The sequence below is a fragment of the Salmo salar genome, chromosome 16, assembly GCF_965601325.2.
Source record: "Salmo salar chromosome 16, fSalSal1, whole genome shotgun sequence".
In the NCBI taxonomy this organism is placed as follows: Eukaryota; Metazoa; Chordata; class Actinopteri; order Salmoniformes; family Salmonidae; genus Salmo; species Salmo salar.
The window spans coordinates 30,062,988-30,075,028 of NC_138306.1; the positions used below are offsets into that span (position 1 = coordinate 30,062,988).

At 42.5% G+C, this 12,041-nt stretch overlaps 1 protein-coding gene across 1 annotated transcript in view; it reads left to right on the forward strand.

Annotated features, from left to right (window-relative positions):
• The window catches only part of LOC106573780 (solute carrier organic anion transporter family member 3A1), a 56,174-nt gene that overhangs the window by 2,457 nt on the left and 41,676 nt on the right, over positions 1-12,041 (forward strand). The window contains exon 2 of the mRNA XM_014149134.3: positions 3,678-4,137. Within this exon, the coding sequence (XP_014004609.2) occupies positions 3,678-4,137 (460 nt within the window). The remainder of the gene's footprint in view (positions 1-3,677; positions 4,138-12,041) is intronic.

Consider the following 12,041-nt stretch of genomic DNA (forward strand, 5'->3'; position numbering starts at 1 on the left):
GCGCATGACTTGCCTAAGCAAACAGGACAGGCCTTCTGCATGCGCTATGGTCGTCAGCACAGGTAGTCTCTTTCACATGGCACCTGCTCCATTTGAATGGGCTGGAAAGCAGGCACCAGCTCCAGGGACAAGCTGATGACCCTGTCATGACCTCATTAGATGTCCTCCTGTCAGAGGTACTCTTGTGTCCATGATAGGATGAGGCGACTTAAAGTGTTTTTGTGCTGCCAGGCAGCCAGCCTGGAAGTCAGGGGTCGTGGCCTATGCTCTTGCTCTACGTTAGCAGCTTACAGTGGACGGGGCTCTTTTCCAGGCAACATAGTCTCTGGGTAAACAGTCAGTGCACATACCTGCATGGACAATTACTCTCAATGCTATGGGGTTGTGATATGACTGTCAGCTTCCCTAGTTCATTTTGAGAAGTATCTGGAAATGGTGTGTAGGCCTACCTTTAATTCTCAGTTCTCGGAAATTCAACTGAATGTGGTTTCAGCCTTTGTAGTCCCATGTTCTATGTTGTGGTAATGAGTGACAGCGGTGAATGTGTTTCCTGTTATGTGCTCCACCTACTCGTGGGAAAACAGGCTGAACTAGCTATGTATTTTATCATTTTCCCCTCATATATTTGATTTTCAAACCCAACTTAATAGTTGATTATGATAATTAGACACCAACTTTTTCGAGACTTTAATCCATTCAGGTTAGGTGTTAGTTAAAGTTTGTTGTTACTACCATGCAGTCTCCAATCTTGCAACTTGCAGATTGGTAAAGCTTAGAGAGTACAAACAGTCAGTGAAATATTTAATTGCCAAGGGATCAACTTCATGTTTTGGAATTAGATAGGATTTTGTCAGAAAAAGGCCTCTGGCAGACTCTGAATTGTCCTTTTGAAAGGCCTTCTATACAGAATAGGAACCTGAGATGCACCTCAACACTTTTATTTAGCAATCGGATGTTGTTATGTCTCATACTGTGCTTACACAAGCCTCATCCTCCTGTTTAAAAAAGGGATGTCTGTGTGGGGCTTGGTTCCTCTGAGGTAATGTTGAGGTGACAGTCACATTGTCTACAAAAACGCAGCCAGACAAGTTTGCATTGTAACCATGCTGCAATAAATAAACAAACTTTCGTGACTGATTGTTTAGTTTTTGGTTCAAGGTTCCAGGTCTATCTTTAACTAGCTTACTGTAGCCAGGGTTACTCTTCTTTCTGGAACTAAAGATATTTTTGTCAATTATTGAGTATCTCAGAATGCTGTGCCTACTCTTTAGTAAAATGCTTCGCTGGCAGAGTGCATTGGAATTTAGGGGACAGGTACTCTTCTAAATTCACTGCATTTTTCAGGGCTCACTAAGCTGTCAGGCCAAATGCTGCCTGAGTCTGGCCTGGGCAGTAGATGACATGACATGGTCTATCTGGCCTGGCTGCCATTCCTCTGCTGTGGTGTGGTGGTGAGGTGGAGGTTCAGTAGTCTGTGCTGGTGTCTGCTGAGTGCTGAGAGCTCCAGCTGTGCCGTGAACAGGTTGCATTGGCTTGGAATGGGCTCTGAGGACAGGAGCAAATGGTGATGTTTCCAACCCAACTCTTCACGCTTCCAGTATTGCTGGGAAGCCACGTTACATTCTCTGGCAACTCAGATGATACTGCAAGCCCATTTTGGACACCCATAGCATCCCTATTGCTGAGCTGTAGTTTTAGGAGAATAAAACATTTTATAATAGGCCTTGTGCAAAGGATGACATCACTACATTGTTCAACCTGTTGTTGTATTCACATTTACTCAAAGCGTAGCTAGTTGTATTAGTATAGTTATTACTCAGTCACACCAACTATTTAAAGTCATTTAAGTCACTTTGTAATCACAGAGAAAATATCATTTTTCCTGCTGGCATCTATGTTAGCTGTTATTTTCCTGTCTCCACGGGTCCTTAGAGGAGCTTAACTTAGCCTATTAGCCTGTTTGACATCGCTGTGGGAATGGAACAGGACCATGCCCTTTCAAGGGCATTTTGGGACACATCTGAAAATAGTTCGAAACATTTGTGAAAATGTGACGGTGGGATATGGCTCAGCAGTTGGTTCTCAGTCATTACAAACCCACATTATTTGTTATGAAATCCTTCCAGGCAATACTTAACAATTGAAGTAAAGGCAAACGAGGATGCTGCATGCAAAATTAGATACATCGGAGGATCCACACCTTTGAGAATGGGCAGCGTATTATACGTCCTGCAGAGTAAGGGATATTGCCCCTCTTCATTATGGTAGAGCATTTGTGTGTATTCCATACATGTCTGTTTCAGAGTCTTGTCTTGGTCTGTCCATACATCGTTGTTGCATGTACAGTGTTGATACAAATGTGTGGGTGGTTGGCTATGTTCTTTAAGAATCTTTCTACCCTATTAGTTGTGGGTGTTCCATATCACCAACTAGGAGGCAACCAATGCAGGTAGCTGGGCTTCAACCACATTCTTGTACCAAAAGCAGAAGACTCAGTTGGCCAAATTCACCAAGGTCATTTTTATCAAACTATGTACAGTCCTGAACCTGTGTGAAGTTGTTTTTTGTCATTCAGGTTGCGTTCATCATTGAAATCAGTGCTTTGTAAAAAAAAAAAAATGGTCATTCACTGTCTGCTTTCATGATAGTCTGTGATGGAGCGCATATCACATGAAGAAAATCTAAATGAAATGGAGATCAATTTGATCATTATATTTAGTTAGGATCTTATCTTATGAACTGAAATGCAATCCGTAATGTCTGACTTCCATGTATTTTACCAACAATGGCAGAGGGGAGACAAAATCCCCTGCTGCCCCAGCTTCCATCTAGAGACAGTGTTATGCTCTTATCTTTCACTTGCATTAAATGCTGCACCATTAACTCAGAGAGAGAGAGTGAGCGTTAGGGGAGAAGGCACTTTCAATAAAGCCTTGGGAGTAAGTGCTGCAGTGCCCAGCTAATGAAAGACAGGGATGGATCTTGGCAAACGGGATTTTACTCAGACCACAATGAGAAACATCTGAAGAGGTCTGTGAGTCAGTATATCCAAAGGAAAGGGATTATGTAAAAGGACACAACCTCAATAACATGGTTTTTTCATAGCCGTGCTTTATTTCTCTCATCTCTTGCGGTCTGTGCTACTTGATTCAAAATTCCACCATGCAAATAATATCCTATTTTCTCTCATTTGCATATACCGAAAGTTTGGAAACCCCTTGGCACGTTAACCCTTATTATTCCAATATATAGAGTTTTATTCAAAAATACAAAAATACCCTAAATACAAATGTATTTATTTTCTCAATGTTTAGGCCTACAGTCTTGGTTATTTGTTTTTAAATTTCAACTGTAAAATACTGCATGCATCTGTGATGTGATTCCTTATACCAAAGGCCATTCATTCAAATGCATCAAATGTTTCAAGTGATTCTAATTTTCTTACTCATGGTAAAACTGTAACCTATTTATTTAGTTGCTATTTGTAAGCTAGGTGTTTTCATGTTCCTCTCAATGACATAATTCTCAGCTAGTGTGAAAGCAATAGGCTTTAAGCCTGGTCATATTTCAGCCTCATAATGATGATACCCTGCCATTTACAAAGTTCATCAGTTTTGTGAAGTTAGTTATAATTGCCTTTTATGAGTAACATATTTCCTCCGCTGTTGCTTTCTCAGGTGAGTGTCCTGACAACCCTGGAGCGACGATTCAACCTCCAAAGTGCCGACGTGGGTGTGATCGCCAGCAGCTTTGAGATTGGCAATCTGGCTCTCATCCTATTCGTCAGCTACTTCGGGGCCAAAGCCCACCGGCCAAGGTTGATTGGCTGTGGGGGGATCGTCATGGCGCTAGGAGCTCTTCTGTCAGCACTGCCGGAGTTTCTAACCAAACAATACGAGTACCAGCCAGGGCAGACATGGAGAACTGAGGTGGGCAGGAATGGGTGCGCCAACAGTACCAGGAATGGTGGGCAGTACATAGAGGAGATGTGTTCCAACAAGGCCAACACCAACATGATGTACCTGTTGCTGATTGGGGCCCAGATGCTGCTGGGGATTGGAGCCACCCCAGTTCAGCCCCTGGGTGTGTCCTACATAGATGACCATGTGAAGAGGAAAGACTCCTCTTTGTATATAGGTAAGTGAGGTAGATGCATGAATACAGAGGTTTTCAAACTGGGGCCGCCGAGGTAAAATATATATTTTTTAAATAGGGACAACCTACAAATTCTCAAAACCGGGCATTCAGGGCACATTCCCATTGGTTTTGTTATAATGTCCGAGAAGAGGAACACAGCATGAGCTATGGAAAAATGCATAGAATTGCAGGAAATTAGCTTTAAAACTGAAAAATTGTCTCTCAGCTCCATGCCAAACTGTGTAGATTTGCTGGAAAGTAGCTTCAAAACGGCAAAATATTTTGTGTGGTCCTCTATAGCTCAATTGGTAGAGCAAGGCTCTTGTAATGCCAGGATAGTGGGTTTGATTTCCAGCACGACCCATACTTAAAAAATGTAAACACGCATGACTGTAAGTCGCTTTGGATAAAAGCGTCTGCTAAATGGCATATATTTTATTATATATTGAAATAATATTTATTAGAAGGACATTGTTATCACACTACCATTTCAAAATGAATTTGTTCCAGCACCAAGGGATTCACAAGACTACTTAAATTGGAACATCTGTATGGTGGAAGGACTAACAGCGGTTGTGTTTCTCTCACTGCGGGAAGGTGCCGTGTGTACACATCCCTGCCTCTGAGTCAATACAGTGTGAATGTATTCTCTGTGTTGTGCTCAGTCTTTCTTTTGTCCCCAAGCACAATCTGACCTAAGTGACCGCCAGGTGAGCAGATCTGTGAGGGGTTTATAATCTCAATTACATTTGTGCTTGTGTCACAGTCAAGTGCAGACGCCAGGGATGGAAAAGGAGCATTAAAGTGCAAAATATCTCCACTCAGCTGGCTTGCTCTCTCACGCAGGTATTTCACTGCTGACGTGGCTTTTCAAGGTTTTACAGTGCATTCAAAGCACTTTCTGAGATAACCTTAAATAGCAGATTATTATTTGTGAATGTACCTTAAGGATACTGTAAATGCCCATGTTTTGACATCATTGTTGAAGGCACATGATCACTGATGTTTTTCTGCCTAACTGTAAAGCTGGCTGGCGTACATTGAGCATTCAGAATGTGTGTAATCTTAACATGAGACCATCTTGTATGACCACAATTACACACCATGGCTTAATACTCCATTCTGATTGGCTGAAGGGCGAACACAGGGCATGTTACAGCACAGCCATTAGGCTAGATGCAGGCTGCTGGCTCAAATCTGCTGCAAGAGGAAGACCACCTACAGAGATAATTCACAGTCAGATGAAGCACAACTTATTTCTCTGACTGCAGCTCGCTTTGAAGACCTACAGTTGTCAAGGTGACAAATCTTTGAGGGATTATTGGACATTTCCCTGCGATATGTGCTCTTTCTTTTTTTATTATAATTATTATAATTATTATTTTAATTTTTTATTACACCCCTTTTTCTCCCCAATGTCGTGATATCCAATTGGTAGTTGCAGTCTTGTCCCATCGCTGCAACTCCCGTACGGACTCGGGAGAGGCGAAGGTCGAGAGCCATGCGTCCTCCGAAACACGACCCCGACAAGCCGCACTGCTTCTTGACACACTGCTCACTTAACCCGGAAGCCAGCTGCACCAATGTGTCGGAGGAAACACCGTACAACTGGTGACCATGTCAGCGTGCATGCGCCCGGCCCGCCACAGGAGTCAATAAAGCACGATGGGACAAGGACATCCCGGCCGGCCAAACCCTCCCCTAACCCAGACGACGCTGGGCCAATTATGCGTCGCCTCATGGTCTCCCGGTTGCGGCCAGCTGCGACACAGCCCAGGATCGAACCCGGATTTGTAGTTACGCCTCAAGCGCCGCAGTGTTTTAGACCGCTGCGCCACTCGGGAGGCCCAACATGTGCTCTTTCTTCTGTATTTTTTGTTGATAGTGAGAGAGAGAGAGCATTGTTAACCTGGTATATACAGTACCCAATTCTCATCAAAGCAGGCAGGTTTCCTATTTTGATAGAGGCATGGCCATAACTTGTTGTCCATGTATGGACATTAGTAGCCTTTGGTGGGATAGAGACGACGTGGCTTTGTGAATCAGCTACTGGCTGCATACGTGGCCATGTTTGATATCTCAGCAGTACAACAGACTGAAAGGACGGCTGAACGGGAGACAACCTCCGGAAACACTCACAACATTAGTAATGGGGATGACATTTGTTAGTGTAACTAGGATGTGATGGTCAAACTCAAGGATAAAGGCCTTCAGTGTCTTGTGTGATCTTAGGCCAGCAGCGTAGACCTCCCTAACTTTCATTCTTACTCATATGCGCTTTGTTTCAAGTCCTAGCTATTTTTCACAGGGAGTTATGTTTTTTCTAGAAGTGACAGAAACAAACAAGCACAGAACAAAACAGTGTTGACGTAATGTACAACTGCAGCGCCTTGTTAACACTGTACAGTAGGAAGTGGACTCTCATTGATTAAAGTTTGGCAGGCACAGAGGGAGATTTGGTGCTGTTCTCCTCAGATAAGCTGCAATGAGAGTTGGAGGAAAACAAGTGGTGAGCGTTGGAGAACAATGTGTTATTGAGTTGGGAGCATGTGCTCAGCTGATCGTTCTAATCCCCATGCTGTGGGCATGTCATGTGCTTGTAGCAGCATGAATGGACGAGATTGTCTGAATCTTTCGAAGATTTCTTTTCACATGCTGATTATGTATTCAATGATTGTTCATTAATGTTCACATCATTGTATGCAGGGAACATATACATTGTTAAGGTAATCAGAAAAAGTTTTACTTCAGTTGTATTTTTCCTTTGCTAAATATTTTTCAAACACTTTTGCAAGACACTCCGGATTCAGCATGACAGCATTGAATTTCACTGCCTCGAAAAACTGAAATACTGTAGATGCTTCTATATTTCCACATACAGAAATATACAAATATATTTAAAAAAAATTGACCCCAATTTCATGGTATCCAATTGGTAGTTACAGTCTTGTCTCATCGCTGCAACTCCCGTATGGACTCAGGAGAGGCAAAGGTCGAGAGCTGTGCATCCTCCGAAACACAACCAACCAAGCCGCACTGCTTCTTGACCCAATGCCCACTTAACCTTGAAGCCAGCCACACCAATGTGTCAGAGGAAACACCGTACACATGGCAACCATGTCAGTGGGCACTACACCCGGCCCACCACAGGAGTTGCTAGTGCACAATGGGACAAGGACATCCCTGCCGGCCAAACCCTCCCCTAACCCAGATGACGCTGGGCCAATTGTGCACCGCCCAATTGGTCTCCCGGTCACAGCCGGCTGTGACAGAGCTTGGACTCGAACCTAGAATCTCTAGTGGCATAGCTAGCACTGTGATGCAGTGCCTTAGACCACTGCGCCACTCGGGAGGCCCTACAGAAGTATATTATTGTTGACGAATGTAGACCAAACACACCCATAGACGTTACAACAACAACAAAAAATGTAACATACAGCACCTGCACTGGAGAAGGCTGAATATGTTGTTTTATATGGGCTTAATAAATCACAAAGGCCCACAATATGAAGGTTAATAGCTGGTGTTATGGTAGCCTAATTGATTCTGTATGTTTAATGACTAAAACAGACAGTCAGCATAGTGATTACCCTTTAGCCCCCTAGTCTCCCGCAGTCTGTGTGTCTGTCCGTCTGTACAGCCTGAACATTCTATTACATGCTCGTTATGGCAGATTTGACTCTTTATATTTCACTACTATGCATTAATGCTGTAAGGATAACCTGAATGAAGAGCCTCATATACTGTCCATAAAATGGATGGAGCAGTGCGGTGCATTTAAAGGGTTAAAGGGCATAGAAACCGTTGACAGAGGAGGAAGAGATGGTAGTAGGATAGGCTGTCAGAGAGCAGTGAGAGAGGATGGTACTCCTGCAGAACTATGCAGTGTGATCCTTGTAAAGGGCGAGAAAGTCATATGTACTATTTGAACATGTTAAAGAAAGCTGCTTGCAAGATTTATCACTGTCTTGAGTCTGTTCTCAGTCTGACACAACCAGGTTCATACTGTACATCAATGTGTCAGGAGACATGAATATTAATCTGCAGCTCACAGTAACACATTGCCTTGTCTCCTCGTAGTGCAGTGGGACCCAGTGTGTGAGATGAAACTATGGTGATTAGAATAATATACTACCACTATCACACCATTGGTAGAAGTCTCTGATCAGATGTATGTTCTGCTGTGATATGTTCATTTCTAAATGATCGATGGCAATGACACCACCTATAGCCCCAGGCATAGCCTATTGGAAATAGCCACCTGGATAAACTGTTGAGGTAATGGCAGGATGACATCAGTGGAAGGCCCGTGTAAATGTGAGAGTGTGCTATGGGGAAGAGAGAGGAGAGAGAGCATGGGGTTTGTAGGAGTGGAGCCATAATTACAGAGTGAGGTAGGAATGTCAACCAGCCAGCCGGGTCTGAGCGGCCCGACTGCACATGCATACCACATAGCTCTGTGAAAAACAACGCCTACTAACTCAGCGGCAGAGCTGGGCTGGCCTGTCGACCAGGCAGGAATTATAGTGCTTTAACAGCAGATAAAACGGATTCAAACTATGTTAGCATTTTCTATATATTCTTTACTTTGAGTTTTGTGATCGGTCACTGTTGAATTTGCAGGTCCAGTCATGTTGATCACTGAACATGGTATTATTTTGCTCAAATGTAATATTGAGGGTTGAAAGGATTTGTCTAGGAAGGAGTGAAATGGCTACCATCACGACATGATGTTGAAAGTGGTGCTGCGGATAAACACCGTGTTTTACGAGTTGATCTTGTTTTCCATGTCGTTTGGGCCAAAGGAAACAAATATGATTAGAGAGTTAGTGTCAACAGGATATCCGTCCATTCCCACTGCTCTATGATCCTTCACCTTCTCATTCTAACTATGGCTCTTCCCACAGGGCCTCAGGTTGCAAATACATACATACATGTATGAACTGACTGTAGCTTAGCAATGATGCTCCCTCCATAAAGCATTAACTTAACCACACCCATCCACCTCTCACAGCTTTTGAGGCTTTTTCCATCCTGGGTAATCTCCTGTAACACGAGAGGACCTAGATAAAGACTGAAAGGATCACATTAGTTTATTCAGTGTCAATGTATATATTGGATATGTGCTTTGTAAAAGGCTGTGTTTCTATGATATGGGGTCTATAACACATAGTTGTTTGATGATTGGAAAAGTGTTATCACTGCTGTCCATCTTGTAACTGAAGATCATATTAACTTCACAGGTTTCAGAGCCGTTTTCCTAGATGTGAGGGGAGGCCATAATAGGATGAACTCTCAAGCTTGGATCTTTTCGATGTTGTGTTTTTCAATTAATGCTGCATGCATTTTCATTGATAAAGATAAGGTTCAAACAAAATACTCTATCAGAGAGGTGTCGTGAAATGTGGCTTGTTGAAATGCAATTCCATTGCGTGTCAAATCGTCACTCTTAAGCCTATGTCACACGAATGCAATTTGGATGCACTTTCTGTTGCAGATGCTAGTTGTAATTGACATGATCTCAAGCAACTTTGCTGATACACGAAGAAATTCAAATGCAATTGAAATTGATTGCAACATCCAATCCTGTCAAACATCACATCATGGTTTCATAAATTATTTGTTTAACTAAACGATTGGTAATTGTAAAAGCATCGATATAGACAAAATGTTGACTGTACAATTTCGCTAGCTATCCAAAATGTTGCCTATTTGCCAACCATGTTTTACCAAGCTAGATTAAAATAAAAAGGAAAACGCTGCACACTTCCTCAGGCATCCATCTTCTTCAGCTTTTTTACCAAGCTACAGTGCCTTCAGAAGTATTCATACCCCTTGACTTATTCCACATTTCGTTGTGTTACAGCCTGAATTCAAAAGGGACATTTGCACATTATTCTTTTTTAAATTCTTCAAGCTCTGTCAAGTTGGTTGTTGATCATTGCTAGATAGCCATTCTCACGCCTTGTCATAGATTTTCAAGCCGGATTAAGTCAAAACTGTAACTAGGCCACTCACTCTTTACCTATAGATGTGATAGGTAAATACCTTTTAGAGTTTAATTCGGGAGATTGTTACATGATTAATTTAATCGGGTAACAATTAAACATAGTTCATTAGATAAATACATCTTCAGATTAATATTAAAGTCAAGTCGCAACAATATCGTTAGGGGATGAATCACTTCAATACATGCCTAAAGAGGAGGAAGGAGATGTTTACATATGAAGAACAATATGAGAACGACAAGACAGGTTTTTGTTTAATTTAAAACGTTCTTATTTAAAAACATATACAGTGCATTCGGAAAGTATTCAGCCCCTCGACTTTTTCCACATTTTGTTACGTTACAGCCTTATTCTAAAATGTATTAAATACATACACTACCCCATAAAGACAAAATGAAAACAGGTTTTTAGAAATGTTTGTACATTTAAATAAAAAACAGATACCTTATTTATGTAAGTATTCAGAACATTTGCTATGAAATTGAGCTCAGGTGCATCCTGTTTCCAGTGATCATCCTTGAGATGTTTCTACAACTTGATTGGATTCCACCTGTTGTAAATTCAATTGATTGGACATGATTTGGAAAGGCACACACCTGTCTATATAAGGTTCCACAGTTGACAGTGCATGTCAGAGCAAAAACCAAGCATTGAGGAAGAAGGAATTGTACGTAGAGCTCCGAGACAGGATTGTGTCGAGGCACAGATCTGGGGAAGGGTACCAAAAAAGATCTGCAGCATTGAAGGTCCCCAAGAACACAGTGGCCTCCATCATTCTTAAATTAAAGAAGTTTGGAACCACCAAGACTCTTCCTAGAGCCTGCCGCCCGGCCAAACTGAGCAATTGGGGGAGAAGGGCCTTGGTCAGGGAGGTGACCAAGAACCCGATGGGGCAAGGTTCACCTTCCAACAGGACAACAACCCTAAGCACACAGCCAAGACAATGCAGGAGTGGCTTCGGGACAAGTCTCTGAATGTCCTTGAGTGGCCCAGCCAGAGCCCGGACTTGAACCTTTCTGGAGAGACCTGAAAATAGCTGTGCAGCGACGATCCCCAACCTGACAGAGCTTGAGAAGAATGGGAGAACTCCTCAAATACAGGTGTGCCAAGCTTGTAGCGTCATACCCAAGAAGACTCGAGGCTGTAATCGCTGCCAAAGGCGCTTCAACAAAGTACTGAGTAAAGGGTCAGAATTCTAAAACCTGTTTGTGCTTTGTCATTATGGGGTATTGTGTGTAGATTGATGAGGAAAACAAACAATTTAATCAATTTTAGAATAATTCTGTAACGTAACAAAATGTGGAAAAAGTCAAGGGGTCTGAATACTTTCCAAATGCACTGTACTCTCCTGAGATATCAAGTCACTTCACAAGACAATTTCGCTCTTATATTGTACTGTATCTATGTAGTATAGTACTGTATTTACAGTATCAACATCCACCACATTTTGCGACACAATGTAGGTTCATGTTAGCTCTGTTACAAATGTCACTTCAGCTTTGGTTCTGTTGCAGTGGCATAAACCTCAGAGTGATTCTAGAAAGACACGTCAACATTCTGCTAAAATGTTCTGAATCCAATCAGTGGCTTCCGCGGGGCATGTTTAAAAGCTACTTAAACTCAGCACTGTTATGTCATCTTGAAGGATTAGATTCTAAATGGGTTTTTCCATCTCTGTGATAAGCTCCATGTTGAGAGTGCCCTAGCAACACCAGTTTGTTTTATTCTAAGGCAATAAACAGCATGGATTCATCAACAGGCAGCAGAGAAGTTCTCTTCATCCTTCTGTTCTGCGTGGACCTGCACTTCCACTAGCCTGATGGCAGGCTTGTCATCACCTGCTTGGCTGCATAATTCCCTGGATGCTTCAGAGGCACCGCTATAGTAACTACACAC